The sequence below is a fragment of the Sinocyclocheilus rhinocerous genome, unplaced genomic scaffold (genome assembly GCF_001515625.1).
Source record: "Sinocyclocheilus rhinocerous isolate Xijiao unplaced genomic scaffold, SAMN03320098_v1.1 scaffold2792, whole genome shotgun sequence".
Taxonomy (NCBI): domain Eukaryota; kingdom Metazoa; phylum Chordata; class Actinopteri; order Cypriniformes; family Cyprinidae; genus Sinocyclocheilus; species Sinocyclocheilus rhinocerous.
In genome coordinates, this window is record NW_015648609.1 from 613,568 (window position 1) to 629,631 (window position 16,064).

At 36.8% G+C, this 16,064-nt stretch overlaps 2 protein-coding genes across 2 annotated transcripts; both read left to right on the top strand.

The window, feature by feature from the left end:
* Window positions 1-1,549: 1,549 nt before the first annotated feature.
* On the top strand, window positions 1,550-3,030 carry LOC107709935 (uncharacterized). Its single transcript, XM_016514605.1, has 6 exons — window positions 1,550-1,678; window positions 1,792-1,937; window positions 2,099-2,262; window positions 2,343-2,616; window positions 2,704-2,856; window positions 2,964-3,030. The coding sequence occupies exons 1-6, from the start codon at window positions 1,550-1,552 to the stop codon at window positions 3,019-3,021; spliced, it is 924 nt and encodes a 307-aa protein (XP_016370091.1). The 3' UTR covers window positions 3,022-3,030.
* A 5,208-nt stretch (window positions 3,031-8,238) lies between these two features.
* On the top strand, window positions 8,239-14,584 carry LOC107709936 (FYVE, RhoGEF and PH domain-containing protein 6-like). Its single transcript, XM_016514606.1, has 5 exons — window positions 8,239-8,361; window positions 11,022-12,885; window positions 13,877-13,976; window positions 14,394-14,455; window positions 14,539-14,584. The coding sequence occupies exons 1-5, from the start codon at window positions 8,346-8,348 to the stop codon at window positions 14,582-14,584; spliced, it is 2,088 nt and encodes a 695-aa protein (XP_016370092.1). The 5' UTR covers window positions 8,239-8,345.
* The last annotated feature ends 1,480 nt before the right edge of the window (window positions 14,585-16,064 follow it).

A 16,064-nucleotide genomic window follows, 5' to 3' on the forward strand; every position in this document is an offset into this window, starting at 1 on the left:
CAATGCAAATATGTTGTATGTCATTTGAACAGCTTACTTAGGCTACTAAATTCATTGAATTTGCCGTTTTCTCCCAAACGGAGTTTTATTCCAGGGTTTTGCAATAAAGTTTGCAAATGTCTCGTGAGTCGTCGCTAAAGAAGAGGCCGGGCACACCCCCCCCTATTGGCTCTCATAAACTGTTATACACGTGATTATGAGTTTATGCTACAATAGCTGTAATATTAAGAATATGACATATTTCGTGGTGTGTGCTGTGTGTTGGGAAGTAATACGTGACGGTGATGTCTGCACAGGTGTTGGCCGAGTTCTCTGTGGGAATCCACTACAGGCTGCTCGAGCTCGAAGACAGAAAATAAAGGTGAATCTCATCAAACTGATCCGTATACCGTACATCAATCACGGACACCAATAGAATTATATATGTATATTATATATCACCCCATGAAAACAAAATTCTTTCCAGCTGTCTAGCTCCAAAACTCTAGCTCTCGAATGACCATGGTGTTGGTGTGCTTGACTGGCCAGCAAACTCACCAGACCTTAACCCCATAGAGAATCTATGGGGTATTGTCAAGAGGAAAATGATAAACAAGAGACCAAAAAATGCAGATGAGCTGAAGGCCACTGTCAAAGAAACCTGGGCTTCCATACCACCTCAGCAGTGCCACAAACTGATCACCTCCATGCCACGCTGAATTGAGGCAGTAATTAAAGCAAAATGAGCCCCTACCAAGTATTGAGTACATGTACAGTATATGAACATACTTTCCAGAAGGCCAACATTTCACTAAAAATGTTTTTTTTATTGGTTTTATTTTATTGGTTTTTGTTAAATGTGAGCCAAAATCATCACAATTAAAAGAACCAAAGACTTAAACTACTTCAGTCTGTGTGCATTGAATTTATTTAATACACAAGTTTCACAATTTGAGTTGAATTACTGAAATAAATGAACTTTTCCACGACATTCTAATTTATTGAGATGCACCTGTATATCACCCCATGAAAACAAAATTCTTTCCATCTGTCCAGCTCCAAAACTCTGAGTCTCAAACTCGTCCCAGCACACGGATCAGTAGCTTCGTTCCTGAACACACGTTTGAGCATGAAGAGTGGAGCAGCAGGGATCATGGCGCAAGCTACATTAAAGTGATTATTACGTTTTGAATATGGATATTTTTCTTACAAAAATGCATCGATTCGCTACAGGAGTCCTTTGTTCTCCCCCCGGAGCCGTGTGAGACACTTTTTTTTGTGGAAGGGTGCTTTTTATTTCACGTCTTTTGAACAGAAGGAATGCAACACCCGCTGAGTACAACGATTGAGCTTGAAAGATCAAAGACAATTTTAAATATAACTCCGACTGGATTCGTCTGAAAGAAGAAAGTCATATACACCTAGGATGCCTTGAGGGTGAGTAAAACACAGCCTAATTTTCATTTTGGGGTGAACTAACCCTTTAATTGTGCAGCCCTATTGGCTCTCATAAACTGTTATACACGTTATTATGAGTTTATGCTACAATAACTGTAATATTAAGAATAATATGACATATTTCGTGGTGTGTGCTGTGTGTTGGGAAGTAATACGTGACGGTGATGTCTGCACAGGTGTTGGCCGAGTTCTCTGTGGGAATCCACTACAGGCTGCTCGAGCTCGAAGACAGAAAATAAAGGTGAATCTCATCAAACTGATCCGTATACCGTACATCAATCACGGACACCAATAGAATTATATATGTATATTATATATCACCCCATGAAAACAAAATTCTTTCCATCTGTCCAGCTCCAAAACTCTAGCTCTCAAACTCGTCCCAGCACACGGATCAGTAGCTTCGTTCCTGAACACACGTTTGAGCATGAAGAGTGGAGCAGCCGGGATCACAGGGATGTTTTTACTGAACTCAGAAGCTGGAGGATTGAGCACAACAAGTACTGAACTTTTTCTCACATACACACACACACACACACACTCTCAAACAACACACACACACACACACACACACTCAAACACACACACACACACACACAAACACACACTCTCAAACACACACGCACACACTTCCTGTTAAAATGTGCTTTTCTTCTAACAGACGTCTGTTGGTTATTGAGAAGGAGCGGCAGCCGCAGGTGATGAGGATCCACCACAGCGATGATGAAGATGATGATGAAGGCAGTCACAGCCATAGTTTCAGCAGCGATGACATCACTAGAGACACAAGCTCTCCTGATTGGTCCGTTCAGTGTCCCTCAGCAGGTGCGTCAGGTTATTTCTTTCGTATATAAATGATGCTCATGAGTCTCTTCATGATTTTATCTTGTGCTTCTTTCTGTCAGAATCTGCAGAGACGTTGAGACTCAGCTCTTCATCAGGCTGTTCGATGTCTCCCTCTCCTCCACCCAGAGCAGCAGCAGCTCCCCCTGCTGGCCGGAGGATCACGCAGATCCGCACTCGGAGACTCAGAGCTCATCCTGCAGACGTCAGTAAAGCGAGAGCATCAGAGGAGACTCATGGGACTGAGAGCATCATGACTGTAAGATCTCAGACTGCATGTCCTCAAATCATCCACAAACCTCACAGACCCTCCACCAGTCCTCTTAGAGCACAATGGTGCGTCCTGTCATTCCTGTCAAATCTGATTTTGGGTGAATTATTGCTTAAACACATTTCTGACTAGAGAATATTCTCCTAATTCAGGTCAGAAGCTACTGAGGATCATCAACACTCAGACATCCAACATAAACCAATAATAGGCTCTGAAAAACTGACGCCCAGATGCCCACAAACAGCCAGAGCTGCACTGCAGAGACTTCCAGACCGGAAACACCCGCCTGAAGTGATGCATTGTGGGTCAGATTAGATCATACATCTTCACTGCAGGTACACACACTTTCAGAAACACTTTGAAGTTGTCACTGAATCACTAGGGGGCGCTGTTTGTCTCTGCTTTGTTTCAGAAGTATTTCAGGTTTGATTGACAGGAGAGTCTCAGCACAGATATCATGTGATCTCTGACACAGACTGTGATTAATTCTGAAAGCTGATACTGAAAGATTGTTGAATAGCTACCCCTTACAATGATTAGATATGCATTTAGAAGGAGGTATATACTTTTACATTATAAGCATCTGAGTTATGCACATTAGTTGGTCAATTAATTAAAAACTCAGCTGATGAACCGCCTACTGGGCATACACTGTATAAAAAGAAAAAGAAAGAAAAAAACTTTAGACAACCAACTTGCAGGCTCTTATATGTTAGGTCCCCACAGGGAGCACCAGTGCCGTCAGATAACAGTGTTGTTCTGACAAACACTGCATCATTTACTGGCCACAATCTCCACAGGCTCTGAGCCTTTTAACCATTTTGGGCAGAATTTTGTAACAAGATTTTTTTGTGCACATCCAGATATATGTTGTTAATATTTGGCAAATGGAGGATGGAAAATTGTTAATAAAGGCAAGTGGAGAATGAAAAACAACGTTCTTTTTATATATTTAATTAATCTTAAACTTCATCAACAAGTAATATTTAAAAATGATGTAATCTGGAATATCCTATATTATAATAAAGAACAAATGTACACTATATTTAAAAGTTTGGAGTAGGGCTGGGCGATTTTATCGATTAATTCGAACTTAATGTTTTGTCACAATTTTTCTTTTTATATAAATCGAGGAATCACGATTTTGAATAGAAATATTACCAAACGTTAGAATTAGACACTTTGACAGTATGCCAATGTTAACAGTAAAGAGAAAAGAATGATCCACCCGCATGTCGGCATATGTGATGAACCGCATGCACGTGATAAAAAATGCAGGAAGATGGGAGTTGAACTTTTTTACTTGAGCGCCGCGTTTTAAAAATATAAAAATACATAAAAATATCTGAGTTACTTTTTCAAACATGTAAAGCAAGTTACTTTGTTTTCCTGCCCCATGTTGAGAGAATTTGGGAGTCAGGTGCAGAGGCAGAGACCCTTCCTTCAGACTGAGGTTTATTCATTTCACTTTTGGTGTGTAAGGGCCTTTACAGTTGGCAAAAATATAACTTTTGGGTATTTTGTTATTAAAAATCAAATAAGCAAGCTTGTGCTCATGTGACAAAAAAGTAACGCAAAAGTAATGTAATGCATTACTTTCCATAAAGAGTAAGTTAAAAAGTAGTTACTTTTTTATGGGTAACGCATGCTACACAGTGGAGGTCCGTGTGGAAAGTTTCAGATATGTAAATTAGTAATGATCAAAGCAATGACTGATTTGAGCTTTTTTATTTATTTATTTAATTGTTGATAATTATACACAGATGATATCCTCCAATATTCTTGATATTTCATGACGCATTATAATCTCTCCATCAACACTCTTCAGTATATTATACAAACAGAACAAATCTTGCAGTGCCAAATCCAGACTATGACCATTTTAAACATTTACTCATAAATACAGAGCCTCATAGATGTTATCTTGTCTTTGTGAGGAACTCCATTCATCACTCCTTGATTATGATTAATTCTGAAAGCTGATACTGAAAGATTGTTGAATAGCTACCCCTTACAATGATTAGATATGCATTTAGAAGGAGGTATATACTTTTACATTATAAGCATCTGAGTTATGCACATTAGTTGGTCAATTAATTAAAAACTCAGCTGATGAACCGCCTACTGGGCATACACTGTATAAAAAGAAAAAGAAAGAAAAAAACTTTAGACAACCAACTTGCAGGCTCTTATATGTTAGGTCCCCACAGGGAGCACCAGTGCCCAGAGTGTCTCCTCAAGACACACCCATGTGCAGCAAGTCTCTACAGAGAGAAGCTATGCCTGCCCCAAAGGTGCCAAAACCAAAGATCCCTGAGCAACTGAGGCAAGACCTGCTGCAGCAGAAGCTTCAATCCTCTTCTGTTCAAGGAACACTCGTGCCCAACAGGACCCCAGATAGGCAAAGGCTCAAGATACCTGAGCCGCTGAGGCAGGAGCTGCTGCAGCTGTCACCTCCAGCCTCTTCTGTGAAGGGAGCACCTGTGCCCCAAAAGACCACAGAGAGGCAAAAGCTCAAGATACCTGAGCGACTGAAGAAGGATTTGCTGCAGCAGAAGCGTCAAGCCTCTCCTTGTGGGTCGGCAGTCACCTCCAGAAAAAAAGCAGCGCATGGCAAACAAAATCAAAGACCAGCAGTTGAGACCAAGCGGCTTAAAGCATTTATGTAGCATATTCATATGTTTAATGGAATATTTGTAAATATTTATTATTTGTATATATTGTATTTGTACATGTTTAATATGTATTTATTTATTTATCAAGGACAACACACATCTATTAACACCTTAGTACGTGTGCTATCAGGGAACCATTGTGACTTTAAAATGTATATCACATAAACTTCAGTACAGGTATATAAATGTTCTGAAATACTGCTGACAGACTTTGGACCTTGGCTGAAAATGACTTCTCAGTCACTAGAGGACGCCACTGTACAATTTATTCAATAACGCCCCATTGGCTCCATGTCTTTAAACAATTTTGTGTATGTAATATGTAGTTTTTCTGGGTTTATTAAAATACACATTAAGACCATCTATTGGCGAATACGTAACCTGAAAAAAGAAAACACACCATACACAACCCGACAGCCTATCTGGAACAAATACAGACCTGTTGCTGATTTTGTGATTTCCTGTGGACATGTACCTCAAACAGATGTACTTCCTTTACATGAGAGCAAAATTGTTACAGAATAATTCGGTTTCATTTCAAACATAGCCTCTGTGTTAAGACTATGTCTTAAGAACTAGTTTGACCAACTAGTTGTTAGCCAAGAGGTAATCAGACTTACCTTTTGGATTCAAATGAGACCATTCTCCCTTTTTATAACTGACTTTAAGAAATTATGACCAGTCTTAAAGAGAAAAAATTAGATGACTAACTTTTTAAGTCTAGTCTAAGAGGTTTATGCAACCGGCCCCTGGTTTAAGGTTAGAACTTTTTTTTTAGCTTGCTTCAGCGACTCGGAACTTTTGAAACGGTTCACCAAAAAGATTCATTAGGTGGGGATCGATGTTGCATCTATTTCTGTAGTAGAACAAAAAGAGACATTTATATTAGAGGCGGTCAAAGCGATATGGGCGTTTTTAAATATAGAGGCCCACTAGAGGCCCATGGTTTGAAAACGCCCCACTGAACGCCATAGTGTTACGCATTTAGGCCTTTATTTGGATCAGATGATTTGTTCAAAAACACCACCAGACATCCGTATTCTATATGGGCGTTTTTAAATATAGAGGCCCATGGTTTGAAAACGCCCCACTGAACGCCATAGTGTTACGCATTTAGGCCTTTATTTGGATCAGATGATTTGTTCAAAAACACCACCAGACATCCGTATTCTAACATGCTCTAATAAACCATATCTAGAGCACATACACATTGCGTTTGCTTCAAACGTCCACTTTGCTGGTCGGTTCCTGATCGGCTCAATACGAATGAAACATGTATGAGACAGTTCAATGAATCGTGAGTTGACTCGAGTATTCGTCATTATTCGACATCATTGGATCTTTCAGACCGGTTTGCGAATCGGATTTAAAAAAAATCGATTAGTTCCCTTGATGATTCGTTCACAAATCGAGCATTGCTTAGGGCTTACCCTTACGAAAAAGAAGTTTATTCAAGTGTGCTATTAGTATGCTTCTTTTAAACTAAAAATAGGAAAGTATAGGCCTACTTTTAGTCTACTTTTTATGTACTTCTCAGAAATGGGCTTTATGTACTTCTCAGAAATATACTTAAAATGACATTTAAGTATACTTGACTTATACTTAGAAAAAGTCTAAATATATTTTAGCTATAATTGTGCTCCTAGAATCCGTGTTTTCATTGTTATACTGTAGAGGGCGCTAGTACACATCTTCTGTACAGAATTTCCAAAAAACACAAGTGAAGAAGAAACCGAAACAACAGATGCTTCCACATGTAATCTAACACGATCATCAGACATAAAACAGTATCAAAACTATGTAACATTATGGAATAAAATGTCGACCAATGAAGAGGTAATAATAACTGTCAAGCTTTGGGGTGTTGATCGACTCTATCTACGTTTTGATTATCATTCTGAATCCAATTAATAGTCTTTTTTCAGCTTTTTGTTCAAAATGTTGTTTATTTCTTTATTTTTTATTTATGAAACTTATCCACATTCAAGTGTTTAAAAAAAGAATGCATGAAGCTAGATTAAAATGTTTTTGTTTACAAGCAGATACCCTGTTCTTTTGATGTTTTGTATGTTCTGATATTCATGTGACAAAATATATACAAATTAATACCTAAATAGTGACATAGTAGTATACTTAAAGTATGATGTAAAGTTCACTTAAAGAAAACTTACGAGTATACTTGCAGTATAAAACTACTAAACTAGTAGTTTACTTAGACTATACTTCAAAGTGTACTAAAATGCTACTACAAGTATTTAATTAGTAAACTATCAGTATACCTATAAGTTCACTTTTAGTATAGTTGCAGTACAGGCTAAAAATATTGTTGTAAACTAGTTGTGTACTTAAAGTTTACTACTGTTATACTTAAAGTATACTTAAAAGTATACTTTTATATACTAGAAAGTGGGCCAATTTAGTCCCAAGGAGTATTGAAATAGTACACTTACAAGTATACTACTAGTACACTGATATTTGTATACTTACTACATAAAGTATACTTAAAAATATACTTGAACTTTACTTAAGTATACTTACTAAAATAAACTTGAAGTATACTACTTTTTGGTAAGGGTATGGCCTGTGGACATGGATGCAAAATTTAAACAAGGAGTTTGGGATTCATAGCTGTAATCCAATTTATCGCTAAATATTTTTCACATTTAGCCAATATAACATTTAGGCTAGATTTTGAAAACTGTTGGCGTGATTGAACACGTCTTTACCAGATGATCAGTTACAGATTTATTTTATTTTACCGACATGGATACATTCAGCACAGAAAGAGATTTTTATTTCCGTGTAATGCCCTCTGTATTAACGCCTTATGGGACTTCTTCCTTTATGAACGCAGTCGGATCAACAGAGGCAGTCCCGCGCACGATGGGAGGGAATGGGATTACTGAAACTGGAATTGCTTTAGTTGCACACAAAGGCACGTGTGTACAGATGTAACCCGCCCTCTCTGAGCCTCTCAAAGAATTTGATCAGTCTTTCCTCATTAAACTGGACTGAAAACATCGCTTTGGATCGTGTCGTTAAACTTCTATAAATGCACAGAAAAACGGCGAAAATTTTGCTGATGGTCACATATGTGTCATGAATAATATTTTGGGACGATGAAGAGAGCAGCAGGTGAGTGCTTTTATTTATTTATTTTTATTTATTTATTTTCCTGGAATAATACACACTGTCAAAACTACAACCGGTCTAGGTGTAGGCCTATTTGATGGATATTTTAATTGTTTATTACTTTAACAAAGTTAAATAGTAGAATATGCAATATGAATCTTGCTTACTTTTATTAAAGCTGGGGACTTTCCATGTACAGTACATTCCTGCAATGTAGAGATCAATGTAGAAACTGAAAATGACAGCATCTTAAAGGTGCTTGTTAGAATAACTTCAATCGTTCAAGCCCTTTGTGTTGTGGGTTTTGAGAGACCCCAAGCCTGCTTAATGTTTAATGTAACGATTATTCCTAATTTTATGAGTTAATGACTTAAAGAATATTTAGAAGTAGCCTAATATGTCAAAACTTTTAAAATGCAGTTTTGGGGGTAACGCATTACCAGTAACACCAGTTATGTAATCGGATTACTTTTTCAAATAAGTAACGCAAGTGACTTTTTTCCCATTTATTGACTGACATCTTTTTTGTCCCCGTGTTTAGAGAAATTGGGAGTGAGGTGCAGAGGCACTTCCTTCAGCCTGAGGCCCTATTATTTTCACTTTTCATGTGAAAGGGTCCTTACAGTTGGAAAAAATATTTTGTTATATAAAAAAAATAATAATAATAAGCAAGCCCAGACCAGTTGACAAATGCAAAAGTAACTTGCATAAGTAACTTGCATTTAGTTACTTTCCAATATAACATTTAGGCTAGATTTTGAAAACTGTTGGCGTGATTGAACACGTCTTTACCAGATGATCAGTTACAGATTTATTTTATTTTACCGACATGGATACATTCAGCACAGAAAGAGATTTTTATTTCCGTGTAATGCCCTCTGTATTAACGCCTTATGGGACTTCTTCCTTTATGAACGCAGTCGGATCAACAGAGGCAGTCCCGCGCACGATGGGAGGGAATGGGATTACTGAAACTGGAATTGCTTTAGTTGCACACAAAGGCACGTGTGTACAGATGTAACCCGCCCTCTCTGAGCCTCTCAAAGAATTTGATCAGTCTTTCCTCATTAAACTGGACTGAAAACATCGCTTTGGATCGTGTCGTTAAACTTCTATAAATGCACAGAAAAACGGCGAAAATTTTGCTGATGGTCACATATGTGTCATGAATAATATTTTGGGACGATGAAGAGAGCAGCAGGTGAGTGCTTTTATTTATTTATTTTTATTTATTTATTTTCCTGGAATAATACACACTGTCAAAACTACAACCGGTCTAGGTGTAGGCCTATTTGATGGATATTTTAATTGTTTATTACTTTAACAAAGTTAAATAGTAGAATATGCAATATGAATCTTGCTTACTTTTATTAAAGCTGGGGACTTTCCATGTACAGTACATTCCTGCAATGTAGAGATCAATGTAGAAACTGAAAATGACAGCATCTTAAAGGTGCTTGTTAGAATAACTTCAATCGTTCAAGCCCTTTGTGTTGTGGGTTTTGAGAGACCCCAAGCCTGCTTAATGTTTAATGTAACGATTATTCCTACTTTTATGAGTTAATGACTTAAAGAATATTTAGAAGTAGCCTAATATGTCAAAACTTTTAAAATGCAGTTTTGGGGGTAACGCATTACCAGTAACACCAGTTATGTAATCGGATTACTTTTTCAAATAAGTAACGCAAGTGACTTTTTTCCCATTTATTGACTGACATCTTTTTTGTCCCCGTGTTTAGAGAAATTGGGAGTGAGGTGCAGAGGCACTTCCTTCAGCCTGAGGCCCTATTATTTTCACTTTTCATGTGAAAGGGTCCTTACAGTTGGAAAAAATATAACTTTTGGGATTTTTGTTATATAAAAATAATAATAATAATAAGCAAGCCCAGACCAGTTGACAAATGCAAAAGTAACTTGCATTTAGTTACTTTTTCATGGAGTATTGCAGTATTGCAATGCATTACTTTTAAAAATAACTTTCCCCAACACTGCTAAAATGTAACATTTTGTTTCAGGTAAAAAAAACAAAACATAAATGCAATGAATTTTTACATACTTTGTGATCGTTTTGCACTGCTGTATGCGGTTGTTTGTTCTTGCTGGGGTCAAACTGACCCCTAAAAGAATCATCTTTACTCTCCTGGATAAAAATCATATTTCCAAAAGTATATTCTTTATTTAAAAAAGTATATTCTTTCAAAAGTATATTCTGTTTGTATTTAACATATGTTAAATATTATACTCGATTTTAATTCAGAGAAAATTATTATTATTATTATTGATACACTCTTAAAAATATTAGTGCATCCTTTTCATTCCACAAAAGGGTCTTTAAAGTGGAAAAAGGTTCTTCACACTAAGAAAAAATTGTTAATTTCAGAATTGTTCAATGAAAGGTTCTTTGGGGAACCAAAATTGGTTCTTCTATGGCACCGCTGCAAAAGCCTCCTTTTGAAACGTTTATTTTTAAGATGAGTGTTTTAGTAGAATAGTTAAGATGTACTAAAATACCAACAGCAAAATGTGTCTGAGGGACTTCAAACATTATGGAAGTCAAACTAAACACAATATGGTTTAAATGGTTGAAGTATGCTAACTGTGTTTCAACCAAAGAGTTATTTTCTTGTTCACATTTCTCCATGTGCTTTTCTTTTTCCTCTCAGCTGGTGATCAGAAACCACCTTTGGCACCAAAACCAAAGGTTCTCCCAGCACCGAAGCAAACAGAGCATCCACCTGCTTCAAAGCTGTGTGTTTACCAGCCTTCCTCACCGGCTGTTAAATGCAAAGTTAAGCCTGATGTGGCACCAAAGCCATGTCTCTCCAAACTTCCCCCTTCCGCTTTCAATTCAAAGCACCTCACATCCAAGGTTGGCCATCAAGCTGTTTTACAACAAAAGTCTGACATCACAAAGACCGTTGGTGCTTTAAATTTCAGAAATGAAGCGCACACTGGGAACAACAAGCCGGAGTGGGATTACATCATTCCCATCTGTGTATGCTCTGACCGAAACTGTGCCGATTGCTCACCAAAGGAAAACAACCAAAATGTTCATCAACAAAGTCCTGATAAGTATAAGGCAGGCAAAACCGAAGGACCCAGAAAGAACCCATCCAAACCTCCGCTGAGAACTCCAGAAGAACAGAAGGATTTAGTGACACCTACTTCGTCGAAGTGCATCTCTGAACACAGTTCATCCAATAGTAATCATTTCCATCCAACTGAAAAACCTCGGAAAACATCCCAGAACACAGAGCCACTTAAGGCACATCAGAGTGGTTCTGAGATGCAAACGACCAGGAAACACCAAAACAACATTGTTTCTAGTGTCAATTCATCTGTTGATGGTGATCCAGAACCTCTAGAATGTCAGCAAGCACTAAATAGTGCGCAGTATTGTCCGTTCCCTACTAAGCCACCTGTGAAAGCACCACCAGCAGCCATACAGCACAAAACTAAGAAGAAACAATCCAACATTGTCCTTCAGGAGTCAACAGGCCTTACCAAAACAGAGCTTACCGTCTTACCTGTTGATGTAAACAATCCAGATCCGTTACGGAGAGAAAGTCCTAATAACGTGAACATCAATGCTGCAAGACGGTATAGAGAGAACAAAGATCCTCAGGCCGCAAGGGGTGCTAAAGGTACCCAGGGCACCAGCCAGGGCGCTCCAACACCTGCCCCACACCAGAAGATCCCTCAGATGCAACAAAATAAAACCCAGAATGTTGGTGTACAGGCAACTGAAAAGAAAGTACAAAATCTGGATGCAATCCCTGAGGTCGTTGAGATTTCGGTGTCAAGCGGAAAACATCTGAAGAAGAAGACCCAAAAACCTCGAGCTGATGGCCGCAGGCACGATAACATTGGGGCTACAGAACTTTCAGTAGATAGACTCCCTAAAAAGAAACCAGCGTCCAAATCTCCACTGAGAAACGATGGAAAAAATGCTGAAGGACATCCTCCTCTTGCAGTTGAGAAGAAGCAAGCAAGTGATGTGCCAAACAAGAAGAGACTCAAGCCGAAATCCAAGTCCTTTTCGTCAGCAGACACCCTTAAACCCGATGGCCTCAAGAAGACCTCCTTTCTTTGGATCATGGACCTTGACCGTGTCAAAAAGGTGCCCAAGGTATCTGTCAAGAGTGGACAGGCCGACGATCTCACTCCGGTTAAGAACGAGCAGCCAGTGGACACGGAGGAAAGCCAGCGCAAAATCTGCTCTCAGAAACCGATGCCACTGCACAATGGACATCCAGATGCACTGAAACTGAGGCAAGCAGTGAATGGGAACATATTAGGAGTTGAGCAGAATGTAGATGAAGATCTAGACAATGTTGGTGAATCTGAACATGCATATGAAGATATCACAGAATACGAAAACCTGCCTCCTTTTAGCACTGCAACGGCACAGAATGCCAATAAATACCAATACCAGTCTTCAAAATATGAGGACGATGGTATTTATGAAGTTCCTGATGTGTTCCCTGAACACTACGTAGATGCCAAAGAGCAGCAGTTTCTTGAAAGGTTAGTATGCATAGATATTGATACAAAATTGTCCAATGCAGATCAACCGATAGTTATATTCATGTTTGAACTTAGAGCCAACATTTTGTATTTTGTGAAAACACAGACTAGAAACAAAAAAAATGTAAATGTTAAATTAGTATTATGACACTTTAATTTAGACATGACGACGTTATAATGTACAGTAAGAAATATAGATAACTTTTCATTTTTATCTTGAATAATTCATGAGATAATTGATTTAATTCCTGAATTTTAATTTAAGTAGAATTGCAATTTGAATTGGAATGTAAGGTAGAATTCAAATGAACCAAAATTTAAACAAATCAACTGTCAAGAAAAGCAAAGTTTGTCAAGATAACCTTTGAATGTTTTGAATTTTTTTGAAAAAAAAGTTAAAGGGGTCATATGATGCGATTTCAAGGTTTCCTTTCTCTTTGGAGTGTTTACAAATGTCATCATGTAAACGAAATATTTTAGTAATATATTTAGTAAATTCATCAGCCAATAACCCATCTGATTTTAAAATAACCTAATTTGTAATTACATTTTCAAACGCATATCCACAATATCAATAACAAACATATTTTATTAAGACTGGACGTTAGCCAGGGCTAATTTGACAGACGCTCCAGTTTGGTTTTTCTTGTTTACACTGCGGTAATTAGATACTTGCCGGCTAAAAGCACCAACAAAACTTTAGGTCGATACAAACTTAAAAATATTTTTTGTTTGGTTTATGTGACGCACCAATTCGACGTGGAATTTGAAGAATGGCCGCAGCATTCTAAACAGGTGTTGCTGCATGATTTCACATTTGACCTACATCTGATTCACACTACAGATGCTGAGTCATTACTATTGACTCTTCTGCTTCTGTAGCTGTTAACTTACGACTGGAAGAAGGGACATTTGGTGATGTATTCATGGCAGCCCTTCAGTTCCTCTCACATGCCTTTGAGATCTGAGAGGCCTTTTGATTTCTTTTCAGAAATGTGTTGAAAGAAGTGCAGGAAGTGGATGATACGCATTCAGAAGAAGATGAAGGCAGCTCAGAAGACGAGGATAACACCGTCAATAAAGAAAAACAGGTACTGTATTCACATTTAGAGGATATTGAGAAATGTTCTGAGCTCTTTATTAGAAATAACACTTCATGAATCCTAAAAAAACAAATGTTATATATTTATAGAAATATTACAGCTCAGTATACACAAACTATATAAACATTTTCTATATAACATAACACTTTCGATACTTAGTCTGCTTATTTAATTAGAGCTAAATAGTTATTTTCATTGGAATGAAAAGGATGCACTCATATTTTTAAGAGTGTATCAATAATAATAATAATAATTTTCTCTGAATTAAAATCCAGTACAATATTTAACATATGTTAAATACAGACAGAATATACTTTTGAAAGAATATACTTTTTAAAATAAAGAATATACTTTTTGGAAATATGATTTTTATCCAGGAGAGTAAAGTTTTGTTTTTTTTTCTAGACTGAAGCGAAGAAGACCAAGGTTGCGCACATTGTTAATGAGATCTTGTCTTCTGAGAAAATGTAAGCCTGTTTTGTTCACATAAATACTTCTTTTTAATATTTTTTATATTTGTCTTTATTGTTCTCGTTGTATTTATTTCCAGATTTGTGAAAGTTCTGAAGCTCCTCCATGTAGTAAGTGTTCACTGACTTTTTGAGCTAATTTAGATACAGTCACGTTATTGTAGGTAGGCCGTTACATAAAGTCCCTTGCAAAGCCCTGCTTTTTCATGAAATGTGAGTAAATCAGTCACATGGGCTCTTTTCTAAATCTGCTTTTTTATGCTTCATCTGCTTCTTATACATTAATAGTGAAATCAGACTTGCTTGCAGTCATTGTTGGCCAGTAGCAGTGTTATTCTATTAGTTTCTCAGTATTTGTGTCGCCATTTTTAAAAATCAAATAGCAGTTTGGTAGCATCAAGGTAGCAAGCTGCTTTTTTCATTTAGCTTTTCATTTAGTTTTATCGGTCTGACTGCTACACAACTGTTATAATGACATATGACATAATGCTATATGACATAATGCTATATGTCATATCATACGTTTATATGAGCACACTTTACTGTTTGGGATTAGTAGGAAGAAGATTTTTATTTTTAAAGAATTAAATCATTTTATTCAGGAACGACTTGATCAAAAGTGACAGTAAAAGCGTTACAAAAAATGCTTTTAATACATTTTCATATAATAAACTTATTCCATATACGCAGTATGGTTTCACAAAATAAAACAGAGCAAATAAATTGTAATAATATTAATAAAAACAGTATTCTTCTACCAAACAATGTATTTCCTCAGAATCAGTTGTGGTTGCAACAAAGTGGTTGCCAAGCAACAGACAAACGTAAACAAAGGTGTATGTTACTTTGTAATTTACAACAGCTTCAAACGCAGCTCAGCCAATCAGAAGCAAGGACCGGAACTCTCCGTTTTATAAAGTGAATTTATAACAGCTAAGGGGCGTTGCTTCGCGTCGTGCCTAAAACCCCCTTAGCCAGTGTTGGGGGTAATATATTACAAGTAACGCGAGTTACGTAATCAGATTACTTTTTTCAAGTAACTAGTAAAGTAACGCATTACTTTTTAATTTACAAGAGAATATCTGAGTTACTTTTTCAAATAAGTAACGCGCAAACATCAACAAACCACGAGAAAGCAACAATCCTGCATACCTTCTTATTTATATTGAAACACTGGAAAGTCAGTAGCTACAGTGCATTTGTAGGTCTGTCACAATTAAATGGAAAATGTCACTGTAGAACTATAGAAAAAGTTATGTTTGATACTTATGTAATTGCTAAGCTAGACAAAGAAATTTGCTTTAGTTGTGAGTGACATATCAAATCCAGTTTAAAACAAATGTGTCAAGTTTTAGAAATGTAATCTTTGTACTAATGTTGGCTCATATTCAAGAAATTACAAGATAAATTACATACCATATTCAAGAAAATATTTTATAAATATTTTATAAATATTACATTTAATCAATGTGATGTGGTGTAAACATTAAAAAAAACATTTTACATGTGTGCACATCTTAATCATAATTTTAAAAAAAATAAAAAATCAAGGTAAAAAGTATTTTCGTTTATTTAAAAACAATTTCTACAGTAAATATCATGCTTA